At 36.2% G+C, this 17827-nt stretch overlaps 1 protein-coding gene across 3 annotated transcripts in view; it reads left to right on the top strand.

The window, feature by feature from the left end:
- Positions 1–17827, top strand: part of CSDE1 (cold shock domain containing E1) — a 37946-nt gene that overhangs the window by 6728 nt on the left and 13391 nt on the right. Inside the window, exons 2-11 of one of the 3 annotated variants that reach the window (XM_079135298.1) lie at positions 2243–2629; positions 8153–8298; positions 9869–10067; positions 10902–11011; positions 11412–11504; positions 12143–12240; positions 15278–15359; positions 15676–15804; positions 15920–16045; positions 16790–17002. In XM_079135298.1, the coding sequence (XP_078991424.1) occupies positions 8161–8298; positions 9869–10067; positions 10902–11011; positions 11412–11504; positions 12143–12240; positions 15278–15359; positions 15676–15804; positions 15920–16045; positions 16790–17002 (1188 nt within the window). In that variant the 5' untranslated portion in view covers positions 2243–2629; positions 8153–8160. The remainder of the gene's footprint in view (positions 1–2242; positions 2630–8152; positions 8299–9868; positions 10068–10901; positions 11012–11411; positions 11505–12142; positions 12241–15277; positions 15360–15675; positions 15805–15919; positions 16046–16789; positions 17003–17827) is intronic. The other 2 variants (XM_079135300.1, XM_079135299.1) reach the window with 2 other exon arrangements.

The following is a 17827-nucleotide window of genomic DNA, read 5'->3' as shown; positions in this document are numbered from 1 at the left end:
CTTTGTCCTATTATGGGTTAGTTGCCCTTTTACTTTATTAGTTTCTGTTGTTTAACAGTGGGTTAGGTGCTAAAAAGAGCAGTGATGGAGAAATAATCTTCGGTTTGCCTCTCAGAAATTTAAAATGTGAGGGCTAGGGATGTTGCTGAGTAATAAAGCACGTGCATGCCCCTAGGTTCAGTTCCCAACCCTGCAAAAAAAAAAAATAATAATAATAATAATTATAACAAGGTACATAAACTTGAAATAAAGTGTACAAATTATTTGGTACTAAAAAATTGATGCATGCACTGCATACTGCTGACTCACTTAGTGGGAGTTAAGGTAATGAGTTTTGGAATGGGCAAGAAAGGCGTTGTTATCTTGAAGATGGCAAAATTATGTTCTTTATGGGAAGACCCATATGAGTAAAGAATGATAAAGTTCAGGAACATTTCAAGAGTTACATTTAAGAATTGGATGAAAGAATAGATCTATCTGGGAGAAGAACTGGAAGACAAAGTAAAAATGGAAGCTGATCATGGTGGCACACGCCTGTTCCCCCCAGCAACTTGGGAGACTGAGGTAGGAGGATCCCAAGTTACAGGTCAGCCTCAGCAACTCAGTGTGTCCCTAAGCAACTAAGACCCTGTATCAAAGGAAAAGGGAAACGTATAATAAGACACCTTGGTGTGAACCATCATACCCAGCTCCCTAACAGCCATTATTATTTCTGGTTTTTCAAATGAGTATGATATATTCATCTCTTGGCATTTCCACCTTTTTTTTTCTTCTATATGTAAATCATTTTAGTTGCTGGGCTTGGTGGCCCATGCCTGTAAACTCCAGCTATTTGGAAGGCTAAAGCAGCGGAAGGATCACTTGAGCTTGGGAGTTTTAGACCTGCCTGGCAATGTTAAAAAATCTTTTTCCCCAAACTCTTTTTTGGTGGTACATGTCCATGCTCCCAGCGATTTTGGAGACTGAGGCAGGAGGATTGCAAGTTCACGACCAGCCTCAGGAATTTAGCAAGATTCTGTTTCAAAATAAAAAGAGCTGGGGATATGGCTCAGTGCTCAGTGGTTAAGTGCCCCTGGTTTAATCCCCCATACCAAAAAAACATTCCTTTTTTTTTTTTTTTTTTTTTTTTTTTACTTAAAATTATATTTCTTTTTGTGGACATTTCTCATCTACTTACACCAGCTACTCAGATGAGATTTGCTTCCTTCACTGAATTGTCTGCAGTTGGATTTGAAGACTTACTACCACTTTTACAAAGAACTAAGATTGGTCTGGGGTTGTGGCTCAGAGGTAGAGCACTTGCCTGGCATGTGTGAGGCACTGGATTCAATTCTCAGCACCACATATAAATAAATGAATAGTTCGAAATTAAAAAAAAAAAAAAAGGAATGTTTCCTGTTAACATCAAGTTGAAATGTTTTATATTTTAACTTCAGTACACCTGTCACGCTACATACGTGTTTCACTTTGACCCAGCCCACTGTTCTAACCCAGCTAGCCTATTGATTTCCTCTGAAACAAGCCACACTTGTTGCTGTAGTCTTTCACAAAAAAACTTGTTACTTAATACCAGCCTTAGAAAATCATATAATACATGGTCCCTGCTCTCAAGGAAGTTAGGATTTAGTGGCATATTCTGGATTGGCTTATGTGGTATATTATGCCTAGAATACTCAGCTGTTAATTTTCTCCTAGAATTCTGCTTACTTTTCCAAGTTTAGTTCAAATTTTATGCCGCCTTTATGCTCACCATATTGTTTTGATGTTCACACAGTTGAGAACAAACAATATTTCTATTATAGTATGTGACGTGGTACCCAAATATTAGCTACCAAATTAATTTGGGTATTTTTGTCCTATATTCTGGTGGTTCTTAGCAAGATTGTAGGCTCTAATGGGAGGAAGTTCTTTTATATTTTCCAGAAAACCTAATACAGTGCTAGATGCTTTTAAAATGTTCTGTACTAAATTGAATGTTATGTTATGGAACTTCCAGCTTATGTGAGGGAGGGAGGTTAAGGACAGATTGTGGAATAACTTGAGGTCTGGGGTGTGATGCCAAAGAAGGAAGTAATCATTATTTGAACAGTTTCTCTATTACCATACATGATAGTGCTTCGAAGTTTCCTAAATTACTTGCTTGACCATTGGTTCTATGTCAGTGAGTTTGCCTTGCTTCCCACCCTCTGTTCCTGATTCTTTTGTGTATATTATACCTAAAGTCGTCTTTTTTTGTCTCTAGTATGAAGTGTAACAGAACAGACTTTACCACCTGAAACTGCTGCTTCAAGTTCAGATCAGGCAAGGAACAAACCTCGTAACAACCAACAAGACCAAAGAAGAGTACACTTAAGTTGAAGACACAACACTTGATCTGAAACAAGAAGTTTGTGCCTACTCAACAGCTTTGAAAGAGCACTTCCCAACGCTGCTAGTAGTCTTTGTTTTCTTCAGTGCTGTACTGTGAGATTGCCCGGTGCAGCAGCAGTTGTATTCTTTATTAGCTTGGTAGATCATTTTCTCTCGCTCTTTTTTTTAATACTAGCAACTTTCATCCTTTGAAACGTGTGCTGAAAAAGAAGAATCAGCAAATACTACTGAAAGTGCAATATTTGATTATCACTGCGAGGTAGGTTTTGTAGCATTAAGGATCATTTCTGTAATTATTGTTCAAAAAATGCGTACATCTTTTTTATGATATTGTGGATTGAACCCAGGGGCATTCTACCACTGAGCTATATCCTCATCCTTTTTTTTTTTTATTTTGACCCGGAGTCGTGCTGAGTTGCGCAGTCAGACTTGAACTTGAGATCCTCCTGCCTCAGCCTTCCAAATCACTTGGATTATAGGCATGTGTCAACATTCCCAACCCAAATATAAAATCTTAATTTCTTTTCTAAAGATGCTCGGAAAATAATTTTTACATTACCAAATATCACCTAGGTCCCAAAGACCCCTAAAGACTACAGTGTACATTTCTACTTGAAACTTTCTTTTGGTGGGCGGGGGACAGGGATTGAACCCAAAGGTACTTAACCACTGAACCACATCCCCAGTGTTTTTTTTTTTTTGTTTTGTTTTTTGTTTTTTTGAGAAAGGGTCTCACTAGATTGCTTACAGCCCAGCTTAGTTGTTGAGGCTGGCTTTGAACCTGTGATCCTCTTGCCTTAGCCTCCCAAGGCACTGGGATTACAGGTGTGCACCATCATGTCCAGGGAAACTTCTGAAGTATTACATGTGGAACTTCTCTACACCAAAGAATATAATTTCAAGAAGTTTTCTGTGAGACCAGTAAGTCAAAAGAGATGAGCATGTATCAATATAATCTTTTCTACAAAATCTCAGTTCTAGTTGTAATTACTGTCCTTTTCTAATGAGATAATAAATTAATGTTACTATTTTCATATTAGATAATTGAGAATGTAAAACATTTTCTGAGTATCTTTAGAAAAGAAATTAAGATTTAATATTTGGGTTGGGCATGTTGAACATGCCTATAATCCAAGATTATAGATTCAGGGAGATCTGAAAGCACTTGGTATATATTGAGTAGTCCAGTAATGAACAGAGTAGAAAACTCAGTTTTATGGCATGGAGAGAGTAACTGGAAGAATAGAAAGAATTCTTGGAGTCAGTGTATTTGACATTGTTCTGTAGGAGAGCTATCACAAGAGCGTAATGGATTTTGTTTTTCAGAAGTGAGATAGCTTTATTACTTTAATTTGAAAATCGTGTGTTCACTTGAGGGATGCTGGTGTGTAGATGGAGAAACAAGTGTTAGATGTTCTAATGGTAAAAGTAAAGACTTGATACCATTTAAATGTGAAGATAAGCCTACAGGGAATGGACTTAGTCTATCCAGTTGGCCAATTTAGAAACCTTTGTTGTTTTCAGGAATAGGGATGTTTAGTTGGGACCTTGTTGATATTAGAAACCAGGCATGGTGAAACCAGGCATGGTGGCACAAACGTGTGATCTTAGTGGCTTGAGAAGCTGAGGTAAGAGAATGGCAAGTTCAAGGCCAGCCTGAGCAACTTAGCAAGGCCCTATCTCAAAATAAATTCAGTCATAAGTATCACAAAAGAAAAAAAAAGAGAGAAATATATTGTAGAAATCTGTTTTCATTGGATTGTAATCTGAAGTTGAAGAAAATGTGCAAGGCTGAAATGTTAAAGAGTGATTATCTTTAAAGGGTAGGATTGTGAATATCATTTTTTTTTCCCTTAAGTTTATAGATTTTCTGAAGTGAGAGGGAATAAAGGTTTGGAATTCAGAAAAGAGTCATCAGTTTATAGGTAGTAAAGGACGGAGTACCATGAAGAGAACATTAAAAATAGTAGAGAGAAACACCAAAGAATATAATTTCAAGGAGAAGTTGGTGGTGCAAATGCTGCAGGGGTCAACAAATGAGAAATGAAAATAGATTGTTCTCATAAAAGTTTATTTTCAAAAGGTGCTCAGGCCTTTAGGTCGAAAGATTGTGTGATAGTATTAAAGATCATCTTGTGGACCAGGATTACTCTGAACAACTGAAAACAACCAGTAGTAGCAATTCATTGAAATTATTTCCATAAACAGACATGCAATTTTAAGGTAACTGTTATACAATAGAGTTTTTGTTTGTTTGTTTCATCTGATTTTTTAAAAATAACTTTTTGAAGACATTTGTGCACGATGGTGCATGCCTGTAATCCCAGCTTCTCTGGAGGCTGAAGCAGGAGGATCCCAAGTTCAAAGCCAGCCTCAGCAATTTAATGAGATCCTAAGCAGCTTAGCAAGACTGTCTCTCTAAATAAAATATTAAAAAGTGCTAGGAATGTAGCTCAGTGGTTAAAGGCACCCTGGGTTCAATCCCAAGGACACCCCCCCACCCCAAAAAAAGACTGCTGTTGAATCTGTTGGATTAGATGAGGAAGATGATGCAAATTGAAACTGTACAGTTTTATATTTGTAGTTCAAAAGAGTAAGAGGCTAGACACTAAGGCTACCATAGTTAGAAATACTTTTTGTTTAGCCTAATCTTTGTATTCTGAACATTAGTTTGCTACATGAACATGTTTAATACATAAATAAGTACATCATGTGCACTTGTCGCTGCAGTTGAAGTGGAAGGTATTGGCAGTAAAACATGCTCTGATTGTACATTTGTGAAATGTTCCAGTTGAAAGGGAATGTCCTTGTAAATGTCCTGATTTTTCAAAGTCAACAGAACTACCGAGTTTATTCTGTATTCTTAGCTAAAACCCAGGAGTCAGTGAATTAAAAAAAAAAAACTGAGGATTAAACCCAGGGACACTTTACAAATGAGCTGAATTTCTAGCCTTTTATGTATGTATGTGTGTATGTTTGGGTAATGGGAATTGAACCCAGGGGTGTTTACCATTGAACTACATTCCAAGCCCCTTTTTATATTTTATTTTGAGACAGGGTCTCACCAAGTTGCATAGGGCCTCACTAAATTGCTGAGGTTGGCCCCAAACTTAGAATCCTCTTGCCTCAGCCTCCAGAGTCACTGGGTTACTGGTGTGTGCCCCTGCAGCTGGCACCAACCCCTATTTTGAGTGCCTTTATCCTTTTTTGTATTAGGTATCAAAACCATGGGAAGTTTACCACTGAGCTACATACACAACCACTTTTTACTTATTTTATTTATTTATTTATTTATTTTGAGATAGGGTCTTGTTCAGTTGCTGAGGCTGACCTCAAATTTACAATTCTGCCTCAGCCTCCCATATTGCTGGGATTACAGGTGTGCATCACCATACCCAGTTGAGTGCCTTTATCTTAATGTTTTATAAATAAGGATCTGTTACGGAGCTATCTACCTTGTCCATTGACCTACTTTGATGTATGTTTTGTAATAACTTTGATTTTGTGTAATAGTACTTCCTAAAAGGCTTTTGGGGTGGTACTGGTGAAGAAATAATTTATAACGCCATAAAAATGTAGTTCGGCCAAATTACTAGGTATTCTTTGAAAGGAGTTAATATGTTGTATCTAAAGTTGAGTTCTATAATCTTTCCCTTTGAAAGAAAAAATAAAAGCCTCCAAAATGGACAAAAGCAAGGGAAAGACAGTTCAAGTTAGCAAAGACTCTAGGAGAAGGGGGAAACTTTTTCAGCTTTGTTAGGTATACATTGAGAGGTAAGATTACATCCTAGATTCTGATGCCTTATTGAGAAACAAGTCTTTAGAAGGAAATGCTAGCCCTGATCTCTTCTTACTCTGGTTGATTTTTTCCCTGTTGAGAAAAAACAGGATTCCTTATCTGCAGGAATGGAGACCTGAGAACGTGTTTTGTGTTTTTACCAGCTTTCTGATTTTGATATTACGGATTTTACCAGTATTTTCGTATTTGTATGTTTAAGAGCTAGTCTAAACATGAAGGAAGCACTGCTTGAAAGTCACAATCTCAGTCCATGGAGAGTAATGATTCTTGAGTTACTGTTATATTGCTTGTTAGTTAAAAACATATAATGTCTATATTCGTAGGTTGTATAACTATACTTCGTTTGCATTGTAAAACATAATGTTACAAATAAAGAACATAAAGAAGAAATAAGCAGTATTCTGAAAGTAGTTTGCCTGTGAAGAGTGCAGAAACAGGGACTGGGGTTGTAGCTCAGTGGTAGAGCACTTGCCTAACATGCATAATGCACTGGATTCGATTCTCAGGACACTGCATATAAATAAAGGTCCATTGACAACTAAAAAATATTTTTAAAAAAATGCAGAAACTTTTTCTTTTCACCAGATACGCTATGTTCCAGATGCTTGTTTTTTTAAATATTTAGTTTTAAAAAACTATCCCATCATGAATTAATATCTCAGGGACAATCTACATGTGATATGTTTTATTGCATTTAATATATGTCCATAGCATGGTCTTGATCTTAACTTTTTGGCACTCTTATATATTATTTAGAAAGTCATTCTTATCCCTGACATGGTGATGCATGCCTATAATCCTAGCTGCTGAAGCTTAGGCAATAGGATCACAAGTTCAAGACCCACATGGGCAACTTAGTAAGACGCTATCTTAAAATAAAAGGTCTGGGGATGTACCTCAGTGATAAAGTGCCCCAGGCTTAGTCCCAATGCCAGAACAGTCATTTCTTCCGTTATGAGGAGGTTGAATAACTAGTATAAGAAATAGAGGTGTCAACTCCCATGCTCTTTGCCTGTGATTGCCTTAACATTGTATTTGAGGTCCTTTTGCAGAAATATTTTTCAACTATTTTTCCATTTGAATGGACAGTCTACTTAAACTTGGGAACTAAATTTGTATGTCCACTCCATTGGGCATATTGAAACTGTAATGTGCCAAGAGCAAATGAATGAGGACTTCATTGCCTACCTGTTATGGAGTCCTCTAGTTTTTTCCTCAGAATAACTAGGGCTGGGGAATGTGGTGCAGTGGTAGAGCACACTCCTCGGTTCAATCCCCAGTACTGCAAATAATCATAATAATAAAAGTTACTGGAAGTTAAGTTGGACTGAATAGTTGCAATCCAGCAACCACCAGAAAGTTTTGTTTTGGGTGTTTTTCTTGATTTTTCTAGGGACTAAGTCTTTCAGGTGCCTGGCCTCTGAACCACATCCCCAGTCCTTTTTATTTTTTATTTTGAGACAGGGTCTCGCTAAGTTGCTGAGGTTGGTCTTGAACTTGGAATCCTCCTGTCTCAGCCTCCCAAGTCACAAAGATTATAGGTGTGTGCCTTGTGCCTGACCAGAGAGTGGTTTGGGTTTTGTTTTTATAATGGGTATTGAACCCATGGGTACTTAACCACTGAACCATATCCCCAGCACTTTTCATCTTTAATTTTGAAATAGGTTGCTTAGGGCCTCACTAAATTGCTAAGGCTGGCCTCAGCTTTCTGAGTCCCTGGGATTACAGACGTGTGCCACCATGCTGGGCAGCAAAGTTCTTAATGACATTTAAAAATTGTAGATAATATGAGACAGGGATTGTTTTAATGCCTTTGAAAATATTTTAATTTGACGTTCTATTAATGCTGTTTACTACATAATAGAAATATGAATAAGTTTACTATATTTTGCTGAACTAGTCTAATAAGTCTAAAAGGTTGAATGTCAAGTGTGTTATATTGTTATTAATCATAGATACAAACATTATCTTATGTTATTACAGCATTTGAGATGGAGAACGTATTTACTATGTCATCAGATCCTCATCCCCCTCCTACAGCTCCTCCTTTACTTTCTTTACCTTTATCTTCATCTTCTACCTCATCTGGGACTAAAAAACAAAAGAGGACCCCCATGTATCAGAGATCTGTAAGTCAGGAAAGAAGCAGTTGCAGCTTGTCCGCTTTGTGTTAAGAGCATGACTAGGAGGGCCACTCAATATGATTGAAGTGGCCTTACACTGTCTAACTTCCCTAAATGTGTTCTTCACCTGAAATCTTGAAAGATAACTGCTCAGAGTGTGTCCAGGATTCAGAAGCAGTGGTATCGCCTTGGATCTTGTTAGAAATGGAGTACCTCAAACCCCTATTGAATCTGTTTTTGTATTTTAACAAGATTGACAAGTTCAAGAAGCCTGGTATAGAACCCATACTGTGGAGGTAGACCATCTTGGTTTGAAACATCCACCATTTGATTTTGGCAAGTCATTTAAGTTCCCTGCATCTGTTTCCTCACTGGCAAAGTGGGGATAATGTAATATTACTTTCTCATGGACTTTTGTAAAAATTAATACATGTCAAAGAGAATAGTGGCTAGCATGGAAGAATTGGAACTTAACTGCTTACAAGTATAGTGGCTTTGATTTATTTTGACCAGCCCAAATACTATTTAACTGCTTAGACTTAGATCTTTCTAAAATTTTAATCATCCTTTTTTTTTCTTGGTGAAAATGTTTTCTTTTTATTAATAATGCCCAACATTTTACTTAACATGCTTATAAATCAAATTATGAATGCAGGTATTTAAAAGTAATTATAGACTTAAAATATATTGCTCCTGTAGTAAATCATACATCTAGCCTTGTTAGAGATTTTGTTATGTATTATGCCTCATTTAAATTTATAATCCATTTATACAGGTTTACTAAAAGTAAAATGAAATACCCAATGAAATATACAAGGTGATAATATTTGACATGAATAGATTCTATTGCGTTGCATTTAAGTAGCTCCTTTTTCACTAAAGAATGTTTTCTTTCACTTTATCTAATCACAAAAACAAAATGCCATTAGAGATTTTATCAGTGTCTGAAAAGTGATAGGTTACTGGCAGGTGAAAAGATTTCTTTAAATTTACCTGTGAAATGATTGAACAATATTAGAATAAAAGAAATTTTGCCATTTTGGAGTTTTACGTTTTCTAACTTGCTATTTTGGTTTGTCTTTTTAAAGGTCCTAAGCACGATTACTCCAAAATATTCTAGTTCAGATAAAGTATTGCATAGAAAGTTTGTTTTATTGTGTTAATTTCTACTAACTTTATGCCTTCAAGATGCATGTCTTACCAAGATGTACTAAGATGTCTATTTAAGTGTGAAAATGTGTAAACAAATCTTTTAAGAGTCCTGGTAGTTTTGGAACCTTTGTTCTGAAATTGTTGTAGTAACTTAAAATTAACATAAAGGCAACTTTTACTAATGTTGTTGCTTTACTTTAATATCAAATTTCAGAAATTGTATTTTGTATTTTGTGAAAATTCTCCCATAAATGAGGATAATTCCCTAAAATGTTGCCTCTGAAATGTCTTAGCTTAATTATTTCAGTAATAAAGGCCCCGTCCTTCCTTTATGTATTTTACTTTTCTATATTGAAGATTTAGTTATTTAGTATGCTATTGATACAACTCTGTATTTACTGAGTTCTTTTTCTTTTCAAAACAGATGAGCTTTGATCCAAACCTTCTCCACAACAATGGACACAATGGGTACCCCAATGGTACTTCAGCAGCACTGCGTGAAACTGGGGTTATTGAAAAACTGTTAACCTCTTATGGATTTATTCAGTGTTCAGAACGTCAAGCTAGACTTTTCTTCCACTGTTCACAATATAATGGCAACCTGCAGGACTTAAAAGTAGGAGGTAATCTGCCAGTTCTTTTACATTTCTCTTGAGTGTCAACTTATTCATGAGAGTGCTTTTCAAAAAATGGGTTTTTTTAAGCCCCCCCCCCCCCCCCCCCCCCCCAAAAAAAAGAGGAATGAAAGTTTTGGCCTTATATTTGTACCAATTACTGATGTATGTACCATAATCCTAATTTGTTGTGGTTGTGTCTTGGATAAAAGGCTAGTTGACTGAAATACCTTTGAGTATTTTTATGTTAAATGCTTAGAGGATATAAAAGACTGAAGTTAAGAGGTTCTGTACCCTTTTTTTTTTTTTTTTTCATGTCTGAGGAAAAAAATCAGAATAATGGGTAACATGAATATTTGGTATATCAGATGCTCTAGATACATTGTTTTGATTAATTCTCACACAATCTTTTCAGAAATTACTCTCATTTTGCAATAAGGAATCTGAAGTACAGAGGTTAAAAAAAAACCTTGTCAAAGGTTACAATTATGTATTGCCTCATTTGTAATATGTGTAAATGCCATAAAAACTATGGCTTAATATGTGGCTTAGTCTAAGGCAGTGGTTCTGAAACATTAGTGTGTATCAGAATTACCTGGAAGGCTTGTTAAAACAGATTGTTGTACTTGATCCCAGAGTTTGTTTTTGCATAGGTCTGGAGTGAGGCCCAAGAATTTGCATTTGCACTGAACTCCCAGGTAATGTTGATGCTGCTGGTCCAGGGACCACACTTTGAGAACCACTGATTTAAGGCGGCTCAAATGCTACCTTAAGTAGAACTCAGAGGTGAGATGCCATTTTGCAAACATTAGTCCGACAAACATAACACATTCTTTATTTTAGATGATGTTGAATTCGAAGTATCATCTGACCGGCGGACTGGGAAACCCATTGCTATTAAATTGGTGAAGATTAAACCAGAAATCCACCCTGAAGAACGAATGAATGGACAAGTTAGTGACTTTGATGCTTTGTATTTTCTTAGGGCCCTGCATTTGCATATCTTTCACATTAGAAAAGGAAGATTCTCCCCATCTCCTCAGTTTGCACGAAAGAGAGCTATAGTATATAAAGATTACTATTTTAAAGTGATATCAGAAGCACTGGCATATCTTGACCTAACATAAAAATATGGTCAAGACTCAATTTGGGTTTTATATATAACCCTAAGTCTATACTTACAGTCAACTTATATACTGTAAGTTTGAAATTTGGCAGCATGACATCCTCTTGTGGATCATATTAAAATGCATCCTTGTGTATAGTATAGAGGATATTAAAATTCAGTTTATATTGCACAGTGCTGCTCCTGAAATGATTAGCAATGGAAATTTTTTTTTTTTTGACTGGTAGGTTGTGTGCGCTGTTCCTCACAACTTAGAGAGTAAATCTCCAGCTGCCCCGGGTCAGAGTCCAACAGGGAGTGTATGCTACGAACGTAATGGGGTAAACTTGTGTATTTTTCTTAAACCTTTGCCTGATCCACCATGTGATCTATAAGCGTACTTTAAAATTCAAAGTAGAAAACGTAAGCTAGTTGCTAAAATCAGTTTTAAATTTGATTTCTAAGAGGTTTCAAGTGCAGCATAATTTAAAAAAAAAAAAAAAAAAAAAAAAAAAAAACTTTAAAAAGAAAAAATCCATAGAACTTCCAAGTGTCTTAGCTTGCCCAAGTGTGACCTTAGTTAGACTCTTAAGGTAAAATGCTCCTTTTAATTGCTTTTTTTTGGGGGGGTGGTATGGAGGGGTACTTTTTCTGGTTCCTTTTAAACACTAACTCCAGCTTTTTTGTTTGGAATGCCTTACATAAAAATTGTCTTTTTGAAATGAAACTAGTCTCTGGGCAAATGCTTCCACGTGTGTAAACTTTTTGAAGTTGGATTGCTGCTCAGCTGTGCACTCGCAGAAGTCATCAGCACCATGGAGGGGGAAAATATGTGTTTATATGAATAAAACAACTTGTCGTAAAGCATAATTTTTAAGAAATTTGGCTTGAAAATGCCAGTATAAGAAGTGTCTAAGTTGTATACAGTGAGTGAATATGTGCCCTGCCAAGATAGTAATAATAATTTATCACTTCACAGGAAGTGTTTTATCTGACATACACCCCTGAAGATGTTGAAGGGAATGTTCAGCTGGAAACCGGAGATAAAATAAATTTTGTAATTGATAACAATAAACAGTAAGTTCTTTTCAGAATTTTCCCACCTATGTGATTCTTTGTTGGTTTTACACTATGAAATTTGAAGTGAGTTAAAAACCTAACTTATAAATGTAGGTAGTTTGGACCTTTTAAATTTTTTATGTATCAACTGACTGAGTATTCTATGGCAGGCACTGTGCGTGGTGTCAATAGGAAAATGATGAAAACATGGTCAGTTTTTCAAGGGGTATGATTGATTTAGGTCTTTAGAAGTAGTAGAGATGGTAGATTTCTAGAGAATAGAAATGCTCTAGACTAGACTTAGCTATGTCATACTTAACAAGGAAGATGAGGAATAATACAGATAGGCCAGAGATGGTGGAATTGAGAAGTAAATTAACATTGAGTGGGGAAAAAATCACATTGGGAAGATAAAATTATCAAAATGAATTGATGAGATAAAAGAGATGTGATTGAAATTATGAGAAGTACCAAATGCTTTTTGTGGCCTGACCTACTGAGCTGATGATTGCAAGGACAGAGAGAGGAGAAAGTACTCAGGGTAGGAGAAGAAATATACTCATTTTGGCAGTTAGAATTTAAAGTGTGTGTGGTGTATCTGGGTGGATATCAAATATACAGATGTATGTATAGCACTGAGACTTAGAAACTAGTAATGAGCAGGAAATATAATTATAGAATTCATTAGTATGGAAGTTAAGGAAAATGTAGTTAAGAAAGCCCAGAGATAATTATTTTTTATTTAGGGTGAAAAATAAGAGATGTAAGCAGGAAAGGAAGTTAAGAAATTAGAAAAAGCGCAGGGAATGTGCTTTTCAACAACTTATGGAAGGAAAAGTTCAAAAGTGTGTGCAGAATCATTTGCCTTGAATTCTTTATCTTGCAAGGCTGGAAGGAATCGGATTGAGTTGTGGGTATAGATAGTGTTAGTTCTTGTCTGAGGGCCACAGTTTAATCTGAAATAGGAAATCGGGAGATAAGACCTAAGTGTGAGGAAGGAGACACTGAAGGAGCTATACTTGACCTTTGTTAAGTTTTTGTATATGTCAAGCATTTGTGCTGTATACTTTATGCGTAGTTCTTTATCCTCACCATACTTTCCTGATAAACTCTTCATCTGTAAAATGAAGTATGTGTTTTTGCAAAATTAGTAGCTTGAATATGCAACTTTTAAATAACATTTAAGTTTGCAGTAAGTCACAGAGCTTTCTGGTGTCTTTGGTGATCAAATTTCTTTAAATTGAAAGGGTATTTGGGTTACCATGAAAAATTTGTCAATGAAAAAAAAATTGCTTGATCTATTGTTCTCCTTTGGTATCAGATTGAACTCAGGGGCACTTAACCAGTGAGCCACATCCCCAGCAGCCCTTTTTTGTATTTTATTTAGAGACAGGGTCTCACTGAGTTGCTTAGGGCCTCACTAAGTTGCTGAGGCTGCCTTTGAACTTGCAAGTCCTTCCTCAGCCTCCAGAGCCACTGGGATTATAGGCATGTGCCCCACCCAGCTATTGTTCTTCTCATAAAACAACTATACCAACAATACGGCTATATCTTATGGTCTGTTTTTTCTTTTTCTTTTCTTTCCTTTTTTTTTGGGGGGGGGGGGGTACTGGGAATTGAACCCAGGGGCAGTGAATCATATCCCCACCCCTTTTTTATTTTTTGAGACAGGGTCTTGCTGAATTGCCAAGGCTGACCTCAAACTAGGAATCCTCCTGCCTTAGCCTCCTGAGCTGCTAGGATTACAGGCATGGGCCACCACACCCAACATTCTGTGTTATCTTTAAAACAAAATTGAATTTACATTGCTGGTGTTCAATGATGGGTGCAGTATATAGTAACCTGGGGTGTCTCTGGTTTAAGTTCTCCAGTAGGGGAGAATGCCCCCCAGACCAACCCCCACCGAGTACTAGGGATAGAACCCAGGGGCGCTTTACCACTAAGTCACATCCCTAACCCCTTTTCTTTTTCAAGATGGTCTCACTAAGTTGCCTAAACTGGCCTTGAACTTGCAATCCTCTTGCCTCAGCTTCCTGAGTCTGGGTTTACAGGTATATATGTGCCACTGTGCCCAGCAAGAATTCCTTCCCCCAATCCCCAATTCTGGAGATAGAACTGAGGGCTTTGTGCCGATGAGGCAAGTTCTCCATCACTAGGTACATAATGCGGCCCATTGATGTCATTTTTAAAGCCACAGCAAATTCTAAAATCAGTGCATTTATTCAACTTTCTCTTATGACTCTTTAGTCAAAAATAATTCATCCTGGACATCATGATGCACAGCTATAATTCCACTACTGGAGAAGCTGAAGCAGGAGGATCACAAGTTTGAGGCCAGCCTTGGCTACTTAGATTCTGTCTCAAAAAGTAAAAAAGGCTGGTGATATAACTTAGTAGTAGGAGAGCCACTGAGTTCAATCCTCTGGGGGATAATAATAATAATAATAATGATGGTTGCCTGGGCAACTTAGCAAGACCATATCAAAATAAAATTTAAAAAGGACTAGAGTTTAAAAGCTCAGAAATAGAGCACTCCTGAGTTTAGTCTTCATCCAAGAACTGAAGAAAATGAACAGCTATTATATTTACTACTCATTAATAACAGACTACTCTTATTACTCTACATCACCAGTACCTTACTTGACAGCATATATGTTATTTAAATGTTCATTCAGTAATTTTAAAAGTTTAGTGTTTCCCACTGTTGAAATTCAGTTTGTCTTTGTTTCAGATCTTTTGTGGGTATAGTAAAGCAGAGTGGAACATTATGCACCAAAGTAAAAACACAAATCTTGTAGAGAAAAATAATCCACATATATGCTAAATATAGAAAAAGTATAGGGAGTTTACACAAAAGTCCTGAGCCTATATGAAACCATATAAAAAGAATCAGATGTGATAACATTTGTTCTTACTGATGATAGAGTTTGTTGTTTTTTTTTTTTTGATGATAGAGTTTTTGAAACCCGTAAAAGTAATTTGTTTTTCTAGACTCATATCTAACTAAACCAATGCATTTTTAACCCCTCTTTGATTCCCCATTGTTCCTTTCTAGTACTGGTGCTGTAAGTGCTCGTAACATTATGCTGTTGAAAAAGAAACAAGCCCGCTGTCAGGGAGTAGTTTGTGCCATGAAGGTAAGTGACAACAAATTTGAAAATTTTGAGTTTTTTCTTTGATGGCCTTAATTCTTATACTTCAAATCCAAGCATTTCCTCCCCCATCTTCTGCTTCAAAGAATATCTTAACTGATAACCTAAAATTAATCTCCTAAAATTCTTTGGTTGCTAATTCAGTTATGTCCTTCAGAACAGTCTTTCATTGCTAGTATTTGACTTTATCAATCTGTGTCGTTTTAACTATATTGTAAAGAGGCTTACTGAGTTTTAAGTTGTAATCACACATTTGTACAATGATGATAATGTTCTTGGGTTTTATTTATTTTTACTTTAGGAGGCGTTTGGCTTTATTGAAAGAGGTGATGTTGTAAAAGAGATATTCTTTCACTATAGTGAATTTAAAGGTGACCTAGAAACCTTACAGCCTGGAGATGATGTGGAATTCACAATCAAGGACAGAAATGTAAGATAGTTGCCTGACTTGATCTTTGGTCTTTTAAGATTAATAGTGGATTATATCTTTAGGAAACACTTAAAATTATGTGATTTCCCTCCCTCCCCAACCCCTTCTGATTTAGGGTAAAGAAGTTGCAACAGATGTCAGACTTTTGCCTCAAGGAACAGTCATTTTTGAAGATATCAGCATTGAACATTTTGAAGGAACTGTAACCAAAGTTATCCCAAAAGTACCCAGTAAAAACCAGGCAAGTTGTCTTTTTCAGGAGAGTCCTCTTTTGCCCCATTAATAATTGAATGATTTAATAGGGTGTCATATACTGAAAATTTCAATTTGATAAATATAATTATGTGAGGGTATTACACAAGTATCTTTTCATACGTACATATGTGTGTAATTAAACCATATGAGATTTTTTTTTTTTTTTTTTTTTTTTTTTTTTTTTTTTTGCGGTGCTGGGGATCGAACCCAGGGCCTTGTGCTTGTAAGGCAAGCACTCTACCGACTGAGCTATCTCCCCAGCCCCATATGAGAAACTTCTGGTTGATATATCCATGAATATGTTTGTTTGGTTTTGTTTGTTTTTTCATTGGGTAAGAAGAAATGCTGGTTAATTGGGAAAAATTCTTACTGGATTGGACTGCAGTTTGCATGTGCATTTATTTCCTACTCTTCAGTCACTCCCTCCTCTTTGTTTTATAATGGGGGACAAATAATGTCATTGTTAAGGAAATGTGAAGTATAGAAGACTAAAAATACTTAAGTAAAATAAAATCTCTTGGTATCAGAGTGCAGGGTCTTCAGTGTTATGATATTATGGTTATGCCATGTGACCATAAGCTTTCAAATAGGACTTATATTGTCAACACCTTTTTTCTCTTCAGGGAACTATATTATAAATAACATGGGTTTGCTGTGTGTTCTTCTTGTTTGACTTAGAACTAGGAAGGATGAGAAATCTCCAGCTAAAATCGTTTTTCCTTCTCATCAGAATGACCCATTGCCAGGACGAATCAAAGTTGACTTTGTGATTCCTAAAGAACTTCCCTTTGGAGACAAAGATACAAAATCCAAGGTGACCCTATTGGAAGGTGACCATGTTAGGTTTAATATTTCAACAGACCGACGTGACAAATTAGAACGAGCAACTAACATAGAAGTTCTATCAAATACATTTCAGTTCACTAATGAAGCCAGAGAAATGGTAAGTGTTGAGTATTATTGGAGCAGTATCTAACGTGGAGGGGCCAGGGTTACCTTCAAGTTGGTACTACTAAATTAAAATTCCTTATAAGTTAATAACCACATTGGGAAGTTACCTTCTTAAGATAATTAAGGATCAGGTATTTGAGTTAGTCTTTATCTCTACCAGTTATCCTGAACGTATATGTGAAAAAGTTCTGGAATATAAATCTGGACAGGATTATTGCTAAGGTATATTGAAAGTCATTAATTCTCTGACCCTTAAAAATGAAGAGCAAAAAGATTTAAGCCCACAGTTGTAGAAAGTTGATTTTTCCCAAACTGTTTCCCAAGATACTTACTAAATATTAGATTATCAAAGTCAACTAGGCCTTTTTTCTTTTTCTTTTTTTTTTCTTTTTTTGGCAGAGCACTACAGATTCTTTTTAATAAGTAAATATCCAGAAGTGGCATATACCAGAATTGTTTCCCGAATGCTTTACAGACTTGGTTTTTGTGAGCTTTCTCAGACGTGATTTATGTTTGTTGAAATCATACTGAATGTAGTGTGTTGTCAGCAAAGTTTTTAACTTTCTTGACACATTTTTAAAACCTTTGATTTTTGGAGGACTGATCTTATATACACTTGGAATTTATTTTTAACTTCCATTTGGAGCTCTGAGTGTGATTTATTTTTTTCTGTTGATACTAGTACTGGGGATTAAACCCAGGGCTGCTACATTCCCAGCACCCCCACCCCCCACACCTTTTTTTCGTTTTTCTTTTTATACCAGGGATTGAACCTAGAAGGGCTTAACACTGAGCCATATATCCCCAGCCATTTCTG

The sequence above is a fragment of the Sciurus vulgaris genome (genome assembly GCF_902686455.1).
Source record: "Sciurus vulgaris genome assembly, chromosome: 1".
Taxonomy (NCBI): Eukaryota; Metazoa; Chordata; class Mammalia; order Rodentia; family Sciuridae; genus Sciurus; species Sciurus vulgaris.
Note: the sequence above shows the minus strand (reverse complement) of the source record. Positions and strands in the feature narration are given on the sequence as shown.